The 19,325-nt window shown below is 47.4% G+C and overlaps 1 protein-coding gene across 1 annotated transcript; it reads left to right on the top strand.

Moving 5' to 3' along the window:
* Positions 1-1,896: 1,896 nt before the first annotated feature.
* LOC109689756 (uncharacterized) lies at positions 1,897-3,336 on the top strand. The gene has a single exon (XM_074051195.1). The coding sequence runs from the start codon at positions 1,945-1,947 to the stop codon at positions 2,914-2,916; it is 972 nt and encodes a 323-aa protein (XP_073907296.1). The 5' UTR covers positions 1,897-1,944; the 3' UTR covers positions 2,917-3,336.
* Positions 3,337-19,325: the final 15,989 nt, after the last annotated feature.

The following is a 19,325-nucleotide window of genomic DNA, read 5'->3' as shown; positions in this document are numbered from 1 at the left end:
TAATTTTCTTTTGTTAAAAGAAAAAGTAAAATCAAAAAAGAAAAAGAAAAAGGAAATGTAAAAGTTTGTGTGCCCTCTTCCATAGTGGAACGTCATTCAAGGCAAATTGAATCCTTATTTCCAGGTCATTGTCGCTCATATTTGGCCGAGAATAGACTATTTCCTATTTCTTTAAAGCAGAGTTGTGATTTTCCATGGACAGGTGCCTGTGTCTTCTTCTACCTGCTGTCTTCAGGGCTGGGGAACAGTATGTCTCTCCCTCCCTCAGAGCGCTCCTGAGGCCAGGTGTGAGGGGTCCTCCCCCAACACCAGCTGTTGTGCTGCTGACTCCAGTGCTGACATCATCTACCTGGAGTTAGTGTAGATTCCCCAGGTTGAGGGCTTGGTCCCACAGGACGGCCTCATTTCAGGTGCCAGTCATGACTTAGGGCCCCCCATACTTGTGAATGAACAGCTGTAAAATACGACACCCTCTTGCACTGGATGCTTGCGTGAATGTCTCCCAACACTTCACTTAGGCTACCTTCGTATTATAAAGGATGCCCATGAACACTGGGGGAGGAGCACAGCGTCCCAGTGCAGAGCTTCTGACTCCAAGGAGCCCGCTCCCACCCTCCGGGCCCGAGGCTGTCCCTGGAGGCAGCGGTGGGTGGGGTAGAACTCCCGCCCTGCAGCCCCTGGATCTTTCTGGGCTAGCCAGGACCCCACCCTAGTCACCTCCTCAGCATACTCTCAGCTGTGCCGTGAATGCTGGTCACAAACAAAGACACCATCACTCAGGAAGGTCCAAGGGCTTTGGGGGCTCCATGGGTGTGTGGGGTTTCCAGTCTTTTAGCCATCTGGTCTAATTGCTGAAGGCAGGAGGAACTTTGATTATCAAGCAGGGCAGAAGAGCCCTGAGTGTCCCCCACGGGTTTAAACAGGGTTCTGACTGGCCAGACAGGAGCTGGGCTTCGTTTCCAGTTGGATGAGGGACATGGGAAGACTTTGAGACCATGTACGCCTGTATCTGAGGTTTGAGCCACAGTGTATGAAGACCACCCCCCACCTGTGCCTCTGTGTCCCTGCCAATGTGCTGCTTCTGCGTGGGGTGTCCTTCTTGTTCCTTGGCTAGCTCAAGGTCCCAGTGCTATCCTCCAAGTTCTGCTCCAAGTTTCATTTCCTCAGTGAGAAGTACTCATGGGCAGTGGTTTCACAGCAGGAGGTGGACCCACTCACATCCGCCACTATGTTCCCCCACCAGCAGCAGGAACTCCTCCTTGGCAATCATAGTCTATCTGGACAGGGACTGGTGGCTCCTGCCTCCTCACTGCTGAGGACCTTGCTGTGTCACCACTGTGGTAATGGGGAGATATCACACCTGGGAGACCCAGAAATGGGGCAGGGGTGGCGGCACCCTGGGCAGTGAGAGCATCAGGGCCTCTTGCAGTGGGAAGCTCAGCCCAAGTAAATCTCCAATGCTCAGCACAGCTGTGGAAGGTGAGCACTTGGGGGGCTGTAAATTATCTCGTACAGCCCTGGCGGCAGAGCTCCTAGCTCTGTCTGCACAAAAGGAAGCTGAGGCTTGGGGTCACAATGGGACCTGCCCAAGAAAATGAAGAGGAAGAGCCTGGGCTAGGGACAGAGCCTGGGGTCTGGGCAGGTCACACTCCCCTACTGTGAGCCAGTTGGGAGCTGTTTTTCCTTTTTCCTTGCAATAAGAGTTCAATGAGGAAATGACCTCATGGAAACCCACATTCCAGCTCCAACATCAACAGAGCCAAAGAAAAAAATGACCACAACCTGTCTACAGAAGGTGCAAACAACAACAGGGAAGTGACCATGTGACCAGCTCGCACCTGACCCAGGCAGGGATATAAAGGGCCTGGCTCAGGGGGCTCCACACTGCACCCCTCCCTCTCTCTCCACCTGCTCCTCGGACCCCTCCATCCTCCAAACAGAACCATGAGCTGCTGTGACTGCTCCGGAGGCTGTGGCTCCTGTGGGGGCTGTGGCTCCAGTGGCTGTGTGCCCGTGTGCTGCTGTGTGCCAGCCTGTGCCTGCCCCAGCTGTGGCTCCTGTGGGGGCTCCAAGGGAGGCTGTGGTTCCTGTGGAGGCTCCAAGGGAGGCTGTGGTTCCTGTGGAGGCTCCAAGGGAGGCTGTGGTTCCTGTGGGGGATCCAAGGGGGGCTGTGGTTCCTGTGGGGGATCCAAGGGAGGCTGTGGTTCCTGTGGGGGCTCCTGTGGGGGCTGTGGCTCCTGTGGAGGCTGTGGTTCCTGTGGGGGATCCAAGGGAGGCTGTGGTTCCTGTGGAGGCTCCAAGGGAGGCTGTAGTTCCTGTGGGGGCTCCAAGGGAGGCTGTGGTTCCTGTGGGGGATCCAAGGGAGGCTGTGGTTCCTGTGGAGGCTCCAAGGGAGGCTGTGGTTCCTGTGGAGGCTCCAAGGGGGGCTGTGGTTCCTGTGGAGGCTCCAAGGGAGGCTGTGGCTCCTGTGGAGGCTGTGGTTCCTGTGGAGGATCCAAGGGGGGCTGTGGCTCCTGTGGAGGCTCCAAGGGAGGCTGTGGTTCCAGTGGCTGTGTGCCTGTGTGCTGCTGTGTGCCAGCCTGTCCCTGCTCCAGCTGTGGCTCCTGTGGGGGCTGCCAGTCCAGCTGCTGCAAGCCCTGCTGCTCCCAGTCCAGCTGCTGTGTCCCAGTGTGCTCCCAGTCCAGCTGCTGCAAGCCCTGCTGCTCCCAGTCCAGCTGCTGCAATCCCTGCTGCTCCCAGTCCAGCTGCTGCAAGCCCTGCTGCTGTGTCCCTGTGTGCTGCCAGTCCAGCTGCTGCAAGCCCTGCTGCTCCCAGTCCAGCTGCTGTGTCCCCGTGTGCTGCCAGACCAGTTGCTGCAAGCCCTGCTGCTCCCAGTCCAGCTGCTGTGTCCCCGTGTGCTGCCAGTGCAAGATCTGAGGCTCTGATCACAGACCCAGGTGACTCAATCAATTTCATATTCCTCAAGACACATTCTGTAGCATCTCACAGACCTGATGTGCTCACCTCATTCCTGCTCCAGAATACTCTCCTCACCTCCACAGCTGGGCATGCATCTGTTCCGCTGCAGAGGAACACATGCACTTCAAGCCCTGGAGGTGCATCTGGGTTCTTAGTCTCTGTAGATCCCAGGCTTCTTTAGAGTGCTGACTTCCTGGGTCCCCTGAACCATTCCCTGCTTGCAGCCTCCTTGACCATCCCAGCTCTTCAACATCTGCCCCCAGCCTACCCCTTCTTTCATTTTTCATGCATATTTTGGCCCTAATGGGGCACTGTGAAATCCTTAAATAAACATTGTTCCTATGCACATGATGCAATTCTCATGAATTTCTTGCTAGCTTGAGCTAACAAATTAAATACATCATCTCTGCCTACACCCTACACTTTGATCCATTCATTCATTCACCCTCCAGTGATGGCCTCCTGTGCTCAGGATCCATTTGAGTCTCTGAGTCTGCAGCAAGGAGGAAACCATGTTGCCATCTAGAGGAAAGGAGGGCTGAGGGTCCACTCCAGAGGCTAGCATCTGGGGACAGGAGAAGACTAGCTCCTTGTGACAGTGGACCGGAGCCCAGGTGAAGGGGTCATAGAGACAGGTGGATGGGAGAGGTCCCTGATAAGGAAGGCATGGGGTGGGGGCTTGGGCAGTGCATTTCTGAGGACACAGACATGGGCTCCCACAAGCTGAGCAGTCAGGAGCAGACACTGCACTAACACTTGGGCAAGCAAATATCTTCTGGATATCTCTGCTCCTCTATGAAATGGGACTTTTGAGTATCTACACCACCATGTTGTGAGGACGAAATGTCTGATCCACACAAAGTGCATAGTATACTGTCTGGCTCGTGCAAAGGACCCAGCATAGCTGGCATCACTAAAACCATGGCTTTGGAAGGGGGGAAACAAGAGCGGGAAGGGTGGAGGAATGTGCAGGACCCTTGCTGTAAAGGACTTTGGTCTTTTTGCTGACTGCTAAAGAGCCACCATTTGGCTCTAAGCAGGGCTCTGGCTGAAAGTTCTGAAAGTTCATTTGGTATGTGGGGATTATTGAAAGACCAACCAAATGTAGTGAGGCAGCATAGCTGACAGACTGTGTGCCTGGTGTTTTATAGGGCCAGTGTCCGTTCAGCTGTGAGTGCAGGGCAGTGAGAAGTGAGGGTCCAGCTGGTCATGAAGCTGGAGATACTGAGATGTGGTAGCAACCCATTGCTGGGTAACAAATTACTACAGACTCAGAGATATAAAAGTGCAGTGTCTGTAGGTCCAGAGTCCAGGCAGGTTGAACCTGGGTTCTCATCTCAGGGTGCCCCAAAGCCACCATCAAGATGTCAGCTAGGCTGGGGTTCTCATCTGGAGCTCAGGGCCCTCTCCCAAGCTTATTAAGGTTGTTTGAAGAATTAACAGCCTTGTGATTATAGGATTAGAGTCCCTATTTTCTTGTGACTTGTCAACTAAGTGACCATCCTCAGCAGCTAGAAGTTCCTTGTCCGGTGGCTCCCCCTATTGGCTATTCAAAGCACAATGGCAGTCAGAAGGATGCATCTCTCTGACATCTTCTTAATAACTCACCCGATTAGGCCAGGTCCACCCAGGCTAACCTCCCTTTGGATCAGCTCGAGTGGCCAGGCATCTTAATTATATCTGCAATCTCCCATTTTCACCTGAAGCAGACCATGATCAAGGAATGAGGTCTCCTTACGGTCAAAGTTCCACCCATGCTCAAGAGGGATCTGTGTATGATGGGAGTCTTGAAGGGTTAGTCTTCTAGTTTTGCTTGTCTCAGGAGGAGAGGAAGTCTGGGGAGGTGAGGACAGTCACATCCACACCACCCATGGTGTAGGGAGTGCTCCCCTATGTGCAGAGGAAAGGAGGGCTGCGGAGGGTGGGGGAATGAGTGGGGCCTGTAATTCCAGCCTGGAGGTTGATTTTAGGGTCAGAGAAGAGCAGGGAAGAACAGAGCCCTGGGGATATGGACACAGAACCCAAGAGGAGGAACAGGAGAGTCATGGGGGCCATAGAGGAGCCCCAAGACTGCCTGGAGGAGACCCAGGATTCTGGGACAGCTTGACTTTCAGACCCTACACATGCTTAAGGTATGATTGCTTGTGTAGAAAATCCTAAGGAATCTACAAAAACCCAACCATATGCTCAAAATGCTCATGGAACTAATAAGTGAGTTTTGAATTGAACAAAGTCACAAGGTGCACAAAAATACTGTATAGATATTGCATATCTATACAATAGCAATGAATACTTGGAAACCAAAATTTAAAGCATAACATCATGTATAATACATAAGCATTAAGTTATCAAAAGGACAGAATCCATGTGCTAAAAACTACAAAACTACTAACAAAATACATCAAAGAAGATCTAGATCAATAAAGAGTTATATACCATGTCCATGGATTAGAAGACTCAATATAGCAAAGATGTCAGCTGTTCAAAATTAATCTATAGTATGACAACTGCCTGAAATTAACCTATAAAATGTCAATTGCCTAAAATTAATCTTTGAGATGTCAGTTGTCCAAAATTGATCTGTAGTTCTACAAAAATTCCTATGAAAATCCCAGAAGGATTTCTTGTAGATACAGATCTAAAATTTACATAGAGAGATAAAGGAACTAGAAAAGCCAAAGCAATTTCCGCAAAGAAGAGTACAGTTAGAGGAACAACACTCCCTAATTGTGAGATACAGCATGGAATCACAAAAGGTGAGCGTGCTGGCAGAGGAAAGTCACACGGATCAACACACAGAACAGGGAACACAAATACCCCTCCCCCCATGCACAGCCACCTGTTTTTTGACAAAAGGACAAAAACAATCCAATGATAGAAGATGGTCTTTTCAACAAGCAGTGTTAAGACAATTGAACAGTTTTTGAGGGAAGATAACCTTGACCCAAACTCTACATTCAGTATAACTGAAAGCATATTGTGAAATGTAAAACACACAACAATAAAACTTTCAGAACAAAACAGAAGAAAAATCTTTGTGACCTGGGGTAGGTGAGGAGTTCTTACATATGGCACCCAAAGTACAATCCATATAAGAAAAATTCGATATCATAAAAATTTTTTTTTGGTAGTATCAAGGTTTGAATGCAGGGCAGGTGCTCTACCACTTGAGCCATGTCCCCAGCCCTTTTAGCTATTTTTCTAAGGTTTTTGTGTTTATGTCCAGGCCTGCCTGGACTGCCATCTCCCATGTATGCTTCCTGCATAGCTGGGATGACAGGTGCCACCACTCCCAGCTTTTTAAAAAAATTGATCTCAACCTTTTTGCCCAGGCTGGTCTTGAACCACGATTCTCTTAATCTGTCTCCCGAGTAGCTGCTGCCAATCCAGCTGCCATGTCCTTGTTTGCTGTCAGTGCAATATCTGAGACTCTGGTCTCAGACTTCAGTTGTCCCCTGCACACTTGCACCCTCCAGACAGGGACAGGAGTGGCATTGAGATCCCTAAGGCTTTCCTCTGGGTGTCCATCTTCAGTTGTGAAAGCTGCATCTCCAGATTGAGGAGGACCAGGGCCTGGTGTAGAGGAAGGATGGCTGTCATTCATGGAGTTGGCTACCGGCCTCCTATGCTCTGTGACTCAAGCCTCTTCTCCCTGCACTTCACTCCCAGCCTCTGAGGACCTGACTCCCTGTGCTCTGGCTTTAAGTAGACACACGTGAGTCCTGGGGTAGGTGGGCAACAGCGGGGCCCCACAGCCTGGGGTCCTGGGAGCTGTGAACTCCTTTTCTACAAGCTTCAGCCCATCCTGGGTACAGATCCACTTGCCATCTCTCTGGTCACCGCTCTCTCTGATTCTGTACAGGTGTGAACTGTGTCCTTGCCATCTTTCAATAAATGCACTTCTCACAGTGGTTCTTTGTTCTGAGTTTGACCAGAAAATCCCTAGGCTCCCTCCTTGCCCCATCCCTCCTCTAGGCTCAAACATAGAGAGTCACAAGAGACCATCACTCTCAATAGTCACCAAAGTGAGCCACATAAACTACAAAAGCAGAGAACCATGGGGGAGATAGTGGATTAGACACACTTGGCTTTTTCCTGCCTCTCCACAAATTTGAAATAAAACATGGCTGCTGGGAGAGGTGGGTAGTGTGGAGCAGTATGGGAAGTGTGGCAGTAAGCAGTAGACAGAGACTGCAAGAGGCACTTAGGCTGTGTTTGCTGAACAGCACTGACTCCTCACTTGGGCCCACGAATTAACTAAAAACAGGAGAAAAATTTGGTATTCCTGTCTCCACTTTGTACCTGTTGTCTTTTGCTCTGAACCATTCTCTCTTGCAGCCTCCTTGGAATCAAGGAAGGACAGGAATGATTGATGACATCTTTATGACAATGGACTGGAACCTCCCTCAAGGGTAAGTGGAGTCTTGCAGGACAGACTCCCACCCCAAATGAGGACAATAACCTATAATGACAAGGCTGCACCCTGGAGCAGGAATAATCATGTTTTGGGAACCAGATTGCTCCCCTCCAGTGATGACCGCAATGACATCTTCTGTGGAGCCCTTCAAGAACAAGGACTAAGATAATGGTCAACCGGGCCATACCTGTGACTGGGACTGTTTAACTATACACAACCTTTGTCCTCTGCCCTAATCCATTGTCTATTTAGAGCTAAAGCTCATATCTGTACCTCAAAGATGGCTAAAAATGGGCTGAGTGCCTACTCTGCTCTTCCTATGACGAGCCCCAGGCTGGGTGATAAATCTCCTTTTTCTGCCCTTCTCTGTGTTTCTTTATTTAGTGTACAGGGGCAAGTGCCTGGACCTGACATGTGGAAGCCCAGGAGTTTGGGCCTGGGGTCCAAAACTCTGGAATCAAGACTGGTGAAATTCAGATATATTAAACTTAAGATTTGCAAAAGAAGCAGTGAATCCTGAAGTAGGACTCAATGCAAAATGGTACAGGATGGGGACATAAGTCCTCCCACTGGGGCTTTAAGCAATGGACAAAAAGGGAGCCTGGCTGAGCCCCAGAGACACACAGTCTGGAGTCCCTCAGAAACAGTTTAAGGCAGAGGCTCTTTAATCTGCAGGGCAAGTGGAAGGGCTGCACCTGATGACTGGTGCCCTGGCAGATCATTTTAAGAGAGGTGTTAACAGTCAAAGCTTTTGGCTGGGGAGAGCAGAGTTCCCTGCATTCTTATAGCTCCAAACCCAAAGGCCACCCCCTCTCCACTGGCTAAGACAGTGACCACCCTGAAAATCAGTGTGGATCCTGGAAACTGATTACAACTGGGATGCAGATTTACAGACACAAGCCTACTTGGTGGGAAGTGTGGGCCGAGCTGCAGAGGGAAGCAGAGGGTGAACACTTGGGAAACAGGAAGAGAGAGGTCAAGTGTGTGTGACTATGGGGGTGGGGGCGGGGCATGACCTGGGCATGCAGGGTCACTCAGTGTCCAGGCTCCGCCCTGCCAGCGTACACTGCTTTGGTGACCTGGGTATGCAGGGTTGCTCAGCGCACAGGCTCTTTGGTCTCAGTGCTTTCTGCACTTGACTTGGTGAGAACACAGCCTGCTCTGCATTTCCCAAGCCTAGGCATTGGCAGAGAGCCTGTCCTGTGAGGGGCACCCAGAGAGGTCCCGTGCTCGGCTGGTGGGAGCAGTCTGAGGGTGGTTCCTGCCCTCCCCACATTGCCAGTCCTGGATATGAAAATGCTGGTAGGAACTTAGGGAGACAGTCCTTTCTGTTCTCACCAGTTTGAACATTAGAGAGAAAGTGACCCAGTGCCTCCATCTCCCACTGCCTCCACCACCAGGTAAATTGCAGAACACAAACCTGAAGAAACACAAGCATCTCCATCCTATCCCTCCTCAGGAAGCAGGAACTGCTGACTGGTTTTATTGTCTTGTTTTGTATTTGTTTATTGTGTTATCTTTCACTATTATTTCTTACACTGTCATCCCAGGTTCTTTACTTTCCTATCTTGCTTCTTCTCCCTTTTTCCTTCCCCATTCCCTTTCTTATACTACTTAATCATTCATGTCTTTACCTTTAATAATTCTTAAATTCATGGTTTATCCTGTAAGTACCCTAGCTCCTTTTTTCTAAACTCATTGGGGGGTCTAATTGACATTTCCATTTTAAAAATTACATTTAAATATTTTGTTTGTGTTTTTATTAGTGCTGTCTGCTTTTTCTCCTTTGAGTGGTAGTGGGGATTGAGACACCAAGAGTAGGCTGCCTACTAAGAAAAGACCCCCATAAAAAACTGAACGAGGAACCCACCCCAAAAGATGCACAAGTCACAATGTAGAAACACAAGAAACAAGAAAAAGCAAGGGTCTGTGACTCTTCCAAGTGCCCATAACTCCTCAAAAAACTGAATCCAAAGATACCAAAATGGCAAAAATGCCAAAGAATTCAAGTCTGCTTTGAAAATGATCAAGGGCCTCAAAGTGGACTCAAATAAACAGATGAAGGAAGTAAGGAAGCTAATTTAAGATGACAAGAAATTCAGCAACTTGGATGAGAAAGTCAACAAGGAAATTAGGATTCTGCAAAATAAAAAAAAGTGAATATTAGAAATGAAAATCTCAGCAGGAAGTATCACCAATGAGAGGTTGGGCAGAAGAAAGAGCAGCAGGTACTAAGGACAGCACCAGGGAATTGTTACATGAAAACAGCAATAAGGAAAAAAGCAACATATTCACAACTTTCAAGTCCTCTCAATGATCAAGAGACCAAACTATAATCCATGGGCAGAAGGAGCTGAGATACAAACTAACAGCAGAGACGACTTACTCAATAAAATTACAGCAGATGTCCAAGTACAGGAGGCCTTTAGCATACCAAGTAGACAGGACTGGAGAAGAACTTTTCCACATCATATTACAGTGAAAGGATATTGGAAGCGGAAAGAGAAGAGTGTTAAGTTATCAACAAAGTCGAGCTCATCAGATTTCTATCAAATGTCTCAGCAGAAGCTCTAAAATCCAGGAAAACGTGGAATGATATATTTCAAGTCCCGGGAGTAAATACCTGCCAACCAAGATTACTGTATCAAGGAAAGTTATTCTTTAAAATTGAAGAATTGGAGAAATAAGTATCTTCCAGGCCAGATATGCTGGCTCATGCCTATAATCTTAGCTACTTGGGAGGCAGAGATCAAGAGGATTGCAGTTTGAAGCCAGCCTGGGCAGATATTTCGAGAGACTTTATCTTTAAAATACCCTTCACAAAAAAGGGCCAGAGAGTGGCTCAAGTGGTAGAGTGCCTGCCTGACAAATAGGAGGCCCTGAGTTCAAACCCTATTACTATAAAAAAATTAAGATTCAACTATTTGTCACCTGCAAGGAACACACCTTACTGGCAAAGACACACCTAGACTGAAAGTGAAATGATGGAGAATGACATACCAACCAATGGAACAGATGGAATCTGACAGCCAACTAGAGAAGCTATACTCATATCTGACAAAGTAGACTGCAAGCTGAAACTCATCCGAAGAGATAAAGAAGGTCACTACATATGAAGAAAGGGAATGATTCATAAAGAAGACATAACTGTAAATGTACAGCACCAGATGTTGGTGTACCCAATTTCATAAAACAAACAGTACAGGAAATAAAGGGACACAGAGGTCCAGATACAGTAATAGTGGGAGATTTCAACACCCTACTCCCATTGAGAGAAAGATCACCCAGACAAAACATTAACAAAGAAACTTCAGAGTGAAACAGATGTGGACTTCACAGACATCCACAGGATATTCCACACTACAGCTGTCCATGGAATTGTCTTCAAAATGGACCACATTTGTATTTTAACAAATACAAAAACCCTGAAATAATTTCTTGCATCTTACCAGATCATACTGGAATAAAACATAAGGCTGACAGGAAGTGAAACTACAGAAAACACACAGTCCCATGGAGGTTGAGCAATATGCTTATGAACAATCAGTGGGTCACTGAAGAAATAAGGAGAGAAATCTAAAAAACTTCTTAGAATTAAATGAACATGGAAACACCACTTGTCAGAATCTTTTGAATACAGCAAAGTGCAAGGAGGGAAGCTATGAGAACCTGCACTGAAAAACCCATGGGATCACATGTCAACGTCCTGGAGAAGCAAGAAGAAGCCTCACACAAAAAGAGTAGAAGGAAAGAGGTAATGAAAATCAGACCTGAGATCAATGAAATGGAAACTAATAGGAAAACATAGAGGATCAATGAAACCAAGGTTCTTTGAAAGGATAAAGAAAGGTTGACAAACCCTTGGGCAAACTAACCAAAAGAAAAGAGCCAAGAGAGAAAAGACACAAATTGATAAAACTGGAGATGAGAGGGAATATTAAAACAGATACCACTGAAATTCAGAAGATCATTGGTGAACACTTTGAAAAATTATACTCCAATAAATTGGAAAACCTAGAAGAAATGGATAACTTTCCAGATACATATGATTACCAGAATTAAACCAGAGAACATAGATAACCTAAGTATACCTGGAACTAACGATGAAATTTAGGCAGTAATAAAGAGTCTCTCAACAAAGAAAATCCCAGGACAGGACTGAATGAGTTCCCTGCAGATTTCCATCAGACCTTCAAAGAAGAATGAACACCAATGCTCTCAAATTATTCCATAAATAGAAAGGGAAAAAGCACTACCAGACTGACTCGGTGAAGATGGTATTTCCCTGATATCAAACAGGGTAAGGACACTGCATAAGAAGAAGACTATTAACCACTTTCCTTGATGAAGAGAGACACAAAAATGCTCAATAAAATCCTTGCAAACTGAATTCAACGATGCATTAAAAATATCAAACACCATGATCGAGTTTGCTTCGTATCGGAAGTAAGCATGGTTCAACACAGGCAAAGGCTCTCCACTCTCTCTACTCTTGTTCAATGTGGTGCTTGAAATCTTATCCAGGAAATAGACAAGAGGGAAAAAAATTAAAAGGGATACAAACAGAAGGGAAGAAGTCAAATTCTCCCTGTTGGCAGACGATATGATCCCCTACCTAAAAGATCCAACATGCCACCAGAAGCCTCCTAGATCTGACAAACACTTCCACAAAGTAACACAACACAAAATGACACAGAAAAGTCAGTAGCTTTCCTATAATCCAGTAACACACTGAAAAAAGAAGTCAAGAAAGCATCCTATTCACAGGAGCCTCAAAAAAAAAAAAATCTGGGTGTGATCTTAACCAAAGACCTTAAAGACTTCCACAAAGAAGAAAGAAATTTTAGAAGCCATCAGAAGATAGAAGGACTCCTGCCATGTACATGAATCAGCAGAATTTAGATTGTGGAAATAAATGGCCACCTTGTCAAAAGCCAATGCAATCTCCACCAACACTCTAATGACATTCTTCACAGAAATAGAACAAAGAATCCTAAAACTCATATGGAAACTCAAAGACCCCAAAGCAATTCTGAACAAATAAAAGCAAGGTTGGAGGTATCACAACACCAACTTCAAACTATACCACAACATGGTACTGGCACCGAAATGGAAGAGAAGGCCTGGAAATGAAACCCCCACAGCCAAGGCCACCTGATTCTTGACAAGGGCACCAAAAACATGCACTGGAGAAAAAACAGCCTCCTTAGCAAGTGGTGCTGGGAAAACCAATAGTCATAAGTAGAAGACGGAAACTAGACCCCTATCTCTCATGCTGCACAAAAAATCAACTCAAGATGCATCAAAGACCTTAAGGTAAGACCTGAACCTTTGAAACTGTTAGTGGAAGCCATAAAAAACACTTTATGAGCTCAGCATAGCCGATGACTTCTAATAGGAATGATGAAAAGAACTGGTTTCTTGAATAACAACAGCTAAAAAATGGGATCGCATCAAAATAAAAATGTTTCTGCACAGCAAAGGAAACAGAGTGAAGAGACAGCCTACAGAATGGGAGAAAATCTTTGCCAGCTCTTCATCCAACAGGGGCTTAATATCAGAATATGTAAAGAACTAAAAACTTGAATACCAGAAGAACAAGGGATCCAATCAGTAAATGGGCAGATGAACTGAACAGACACTTCAAAAGAGGAAGTACAAATGGCTAATAAACACATGAAGAACTGTCAACCTCAGCCACAAAAGAAATGCAAATGAAAACTAAATTGAGCCTCCATCTCACCCCACTCAGAGTGTCAGTCATCAAGAAAATAAACAAATTTGCCAGGAAGGAACCCTTGTATGTTGGTGGGAATGTAAACTAGTGCAACCACTATGGAAATCAGTACGGAGGCTTCTCAAAAATTAAAAAATAGATTTACCTTATGATCCAGCTGTACAACTCTTGGGTATACACCAAAAAGAATTAAAATGAGCTTACAATAGAGACACCTGCACACCCAGGTCTATTGCATTATCGCTGTGCATGACAGCTGAGATGTGAAATCAGAGGAGGGACCCACAATGATGGATGATGGCTAAATAATTTTGTATATATATATATTATGAGAGAGAGAGAGAGAGAGAGAGAGAGAGAGAGAGAGAAGGGCCAGGGACAAGATAACCTCAGGGATTGGCTTCCTCCAACCTGTCCTCACCTCCTACCTTTCACCACTTCCCAATCTTCCCAACAATGCTATCATATTACAAATCTCTCAAGGAATAGTTGATTCAGTACATCAGAGCCCTCATGATCTACTTGTTCCTGGAAACACCATCACCACACCCCCAGGTGTGCTTTTTCAATCTGCCAGGCAGTTTTCATCTAATCAAGCTGACAACATCTCAGGAGATAGAGGCAGGAGGATTGTGAGTTCAAAGACAGCCTAGACCAAAAGTTATCAAGACCCTATCTAAAAATCAAAATACAAACAAAAGGACTGGGAGACATGGCTCAAGTGGTAGTGTGCTTGCCTAGCGTATGCAAGGACCTGGTTCAATCCCCAGTGTCCCCTACCCATATACACAAGATTAACAATTATGATTCCACCCCTTGTCAACTTGACACCCAAACACATCATTTTAAACTTAACATTACAGCCAAGTCCCCCAAAAAGCTCATGTCCATCTCAAAACGCAAAATGCATTCTGTCCATTTCCATGGATCTCCACGGTCTTAACAGTTCTGACATCATCCAAAAGTCCAGGCTCAAATTCTCTGAGACTCAAGGCAACTCTTAGCTGTGAACCTCTGTGAAGTCAAAAACAAGTTCCACACTTCCAACACACAATGGCACAGAGTAAATATCCCCATTCCAAAAGGAGGAATGGGGGAACAGAAAGGAGGGATGGCACTGAAGCAAGACTCAAACCCAGAAGGGCAAACATTAAACCCTATAGCTCCATGTTCACCATTCAGATTACCCGGACGGTGATGTGAGCTCCAAGAGGTGTGGGCAGCCTCACCCCGATGGCTTTGCTGTTTGCCGCCCGCAGCCCGCTGTCCTGAGCTGGTAAGCATTACGTCTTCCTGGCATCTCCACTGCAGCTTAGGCACCCTCACAACTTCATGCATCACTCTTCAGGGGCTGCCTTGGGGACTCCAGCCTTACCGCACATTGCCTGGCCTCCCAGGCCTTCCTTTGAGTTCTGGATGGAAGCCTCCATGACCCTGTAACTCTTGAATTCTGCCATCCTGCAAAACCAACATCATGTCTGCTGCTAGCTTGAGCAGTAACCTGACCCTGTTGGGTCCTAGCTGCAGCAGCCTTTGAGTCTCTGGATAGCAGAACCCATAAACCAGTACCCTAGGAAGCCGTGTGGTGCAGGGTGCCACAGAGCTCCCTTCTCAAAGCAAAGTCCATGGGGAATGGGTCTGGTTAATTCCTGAGATACGGCAGTTAGGGCTTCTCTAGCCCACAGCTCCAAACTGCCCCAAATTCCTCCTGAAAACCAATTCCAAATGCTTGATGACCACATGGTCAGGGTTGGTCACAACAATGACCCCACTCCTCTGGTATCAATTTTCTGTTACTTTTACATTACTGTGACCAAAATAACTGATGTAGACATGGAATTATTTATTTTGCTCATGGTTTCAGGAGTGTCTGTCATCATGGTGGTGTCATGACAGACAGGAAGCAGAGAGTGAGCGACAGCAAAGGTCCCCTGCAATTGGGGGGACCAGAGACAAGTTCCCCACAATCCATCCCCAGGGATCTACTTCCTCCAACTAGGCCCTGTTTCCTATCTATCACCCTCCCAATATTGCCATCATATCGTGAGGGGGACAAATGGCGGTGGGGACTCCATTTGGATGAGGGTGACATTTTAGAAGCAGACACCCGAAAGGGTGAGAGAAACAATAGTCTTCTTTGAGAAATAGCAGGCCTCTCCCCAAGATAACAGACTGCACTGTGGGCTGCGGGCAGTGAGCCCCAAGGCCAGGACGAGCTGACCAGACCGTAAGCACGGGGACTGGCAGGCGGTCACGCTCCCCAGAGCTGACGAGACGCCAGCCAATCGCAAACACAGTTTCAAGGGAGAATGGCTGACCTAAGTCAGGCAGAGCCCTGTGTCACTCCCAGACTCCCACTGTGCGATAGCTCACCTTCCCAAGCCCCTCCCGCCGGAGCTTTGCTGTCCTTTCAACAAACCTGTGCTTGCTTTTCTCCTAACTCTGGCATCTTCAGTCATCAACTTCAGCAGGACACGAACCTGGGACCAACAACCCGGTATCAATATTGTGAGTCCATTAAGGGTTTAATCTATTCATTAGGACAGGTTCCTGGAATCACGCCACAGACACACCCAGAGTGAGCTTGCTAATCTAGGCATTTCTCAGTGCAATGAAGTTGACAATTCAGATTAATCACCACAACACTAATAATTAAAAATCATCAAAAGTACAAAAGCAAGGGCATATTGAAAAATTCACCAGAGAGTTGAGGCTACAAAGAAATTCAAATGAATGAAGGTCCAGCAGGTGTTGAGCCCTTAGTAGGAGAGAAGGGACTTGTGGCTGCTGTTCCATGTTTGGTATGGAGACAGTCCAAGACAGGTCCTCAGACAGGTAGGAAGAGGGGACAATTTTAAGTGGTTCACCAGGGCTGGTGACTGAGTCGAGTCTTGAGGTGAGATGACCTCAGTCCAGAGGCTGAAGCCACCTTTTGACTCCATCCCGTGGATCTTTGAGGATCAGGCCAAGACCTGGGGAGGGAAGACCATCTACAAAAGCTCTCTCCTGAGGTGAGTGGGACCCTGCCCCATCCAGATTCCATGTCAGAAGGATGCGGACAAGAGAGATGATGAAGTCCCTGCAGCCATTCAGAGTCTCCACAGTGTCAGGAAGCAGGGGAAGAACAGGGAAGGAGAGAAAAGGGAATTCCCCAGCAGCCCTGAAACCTGGCAGAGGGGCAAGCACAGAGGCTCAGGCTCCAGAGAAAACAAAGCCGGACTAGCCAAGGAGGCCGCAGAGGCAAAAAAGCCTCTAAGGAAGCCGAGAGAAAGGGGGTTCAAGTGGATCCAGGGTCCCTAGAACATTGGGTAAGGGGTAGGAGAAATTATTCTGGAACTTTCTGGCCTCAGACCTGGGTTAGCAGGCCAGACTAGGACCAGGAGCAAACATTTCTACATGTTTACATGTAGACGTAGCGTTGAAACCAAGAAACCATTGAAAAACTCCCCTGGGTGTAAGGCCTTCTAGAACATCTACAGAAGCCTAGGCTGGGAGGGTAGTGGCAGGGGCAAGACAAAGTCCACCTGTGTCCAGGGGCACCAGAGCCAGGGACAGCTGGGCCCTAAAGGTTTAGAGGAAAAGAGTGACAAGTAGGAACTCTGTCACAGGGTAAGTGATATTTATGTTGCTTTACAATGACTCACAATTTCACTAGGCAAAAAACACAAATGGAAATCATGAAGCGCCCATGCGTCCAGCCTCACATCTGACCTCAGGCAGGGATATAAAGGGCCAGGCTCAGGGCGCTCCACGCTGTATACTTCCCTCTTCACCTGTTCCTCTGACCCCCTCCATCCTCCACCACCAGAACCATGAGCTGCTGTGACTGTTCTGGAGGCTGTGGCTCCTGTGCGGGCTGTGACTCCTGTGGGGGCTGTGATTCTAGCTGCTGTGTGCCCGTGTGCTGCTGCAAGCCCATGTGCTGCTGTGTGCCAGCCTGTCCCTGCTCCAGCTGTGGCTCCTGTGGGGGCTGTGGTTCCTGTGGGGACTGCCAGCCCTGCTGCTCCCAGTCCAGCTGCTGCAAACCCTGCTGCTGTGTCCCAGTGTGCTGCCAGTCCGGCTGTTGTAAGCCCTGCTGCTCCCAGTCCAGCTGCTGCAAGCCCTGCTGCTCCCAGTCCAGTTGTTGCAAGCCCTGCTGCTCCCAGTCCAGCTGCTGTGTCCCCGTGTGCTGCCAGTGCAAGGTCTGAGGCTCTGGACAGACCCCAGCGAGTCCTAGTGAGCTGTGCTTCCTAGCAGTGATTCTCACCATTTCCTGATCTCTGCTGTATATCTGGTCCAGGACCTTAGAGGGAAAGGAATGGATCACGATCGTGCAGCTCACTTTACAGGAATCACACCCCCTGGCATTTTTCTTCCCACATTCCCTGCTTTGGACAGGCCAGGCTTTACTTAGGAATGGCCTTCAGACACAGGAGGTAGTTAAAGTCTCCATTCTTTATAATCCATGGGAAGTGCAACCACCTGCCAGGAGCCCATGGCATTTGCAGATGGATATCTCATAAACTCATGTATGATTCTACTAAGCTACAAATGGGCCCGAGCACCCCACTGAATAAATTCTCTGCCCACAGCTGTGGTCTCTTTGCTCTGCCTCATTTCCAGCATGGTTGTTTTTCCCTCATCTCCTTCCCTAACAGATTACTGCCGTCCAGTTGTTCACTGCTGTGACTGCAGATCCAGGACTTGACTGCCAGTCCATAAATTCTGTCTGATTAGTTAATGAAGAAATCACTCAAGCTATATGAATAAATGAGGAATGGATGAAGGAGTGAGCAAATGTGTGTATTTTAACAATGTAGAGGGTGCCTCTATGGGGTCAGAGTTTACATTCATTGGAGCAGTAAGTGTGCTCTTTCCCTATTGAAGACAAGTCTGTGGGAGGAGGAGTTCATTTGCTTTTGTGTCAGGGAAGGGGTCCAATCTGTGCCAAGCCAGGCCCAGCATGAGGGTGATGTCTAGGAGAGGAGGAGTGAGACTAAAACGATGTTTTCCTGAGATGTCAGAAGGGCAAAAATGGAAACTGTACTGCTTCAGGGACCAGCACAGGGTGAGGAATTCATCTCTGGCTCAGAGTTAGAAAGAATCAAGAGTGTCCTTTAATCTCCCACCAGTTTCACAGCTTTGCTTCAGCACAGGGGAAGAGAAACGAACGTCCTCAACCTGATAAAGGATGCCTACCCACAGTTAACACCACAAACTGGTGTATTCCCCCCAAGGCCAGGCTGGGGAAAAGGATGTCCAAATTCACAATTGTACTCAGCATTGAGCGGAGGTCGTAGCCAGAGTAATTTAGACAAGAAGAAGAAGTAAGAGGCAGCTAGCTTTGGGGAAAAAAGAAGTAAGCTGTTTGCACACATAGAGGATGTTATCTTGTATGCAGAACACACACACAAACACACACTGCACACACAGCACACCACGATACACATGTGCACACACACCATACACACACACAGCACACCACATATACACACAGCCCACCACGTATACACACATCACATCACATACGCACACCCCACACCACATATACACATGTGCACACACACCTCACACACGTACAGCACACACCACCTCCCCCGCCACACCGCACACCACACACACACAGCACACCACATATACACACAGCCCGCCACGTATACACACATCACATCACATACGCACACAACACACCACATATACACACAGTACACCACATATACACACAGCACACCACATATACACATGTGCACACACACACAGCACACCACGTATACACACATCACATCACATATGCACACACCACACCACATATACACATGTGCACACACACCACACACACGTACAGCACACACCACCTCCCCCGCCACACCACACACCACACACACACAGCCCATCACATATACACACAGTACACCACATATACACACAGCACACCACATATACACACAACATACCACATATACACACAGCATACCACATATACACACAGCACACCACACATACACACATCACATCACATACGCACACACCACACCACATATACACATGTGCACACACACACACGCAACCACCTTTTAGTGCTGATGAGTAAGTTCGACAGGTTGTAGCATACATCAATACACAAAAATCAGTTATATTTTATACGCTAGTAATGCACAATCCAAAATGACATCGCAAAAACAATTTCACTAAAAAGAAGAACAGTTGGGGAAAAATGTAATAAAAGAAGTTACC

This window comes from Castor canadensis, chromosome 1, assembly GCF_047511655.1.
Source record: "Castor canadensis chromosome 1, mCasCan1.hap1v2, whole genome shotgun sequence".
Lineage (NCBI taxonomy): Eukaryota > Metazoa > Chordata > Mammalia > Rodentia > Castoridae > Castor > Castor canadensis.
The sequence above is the reverse complement of the archived record's forward strand: the minus strand, read 5'-3'. Positions and strand labels throughout refer to the sequence as shown.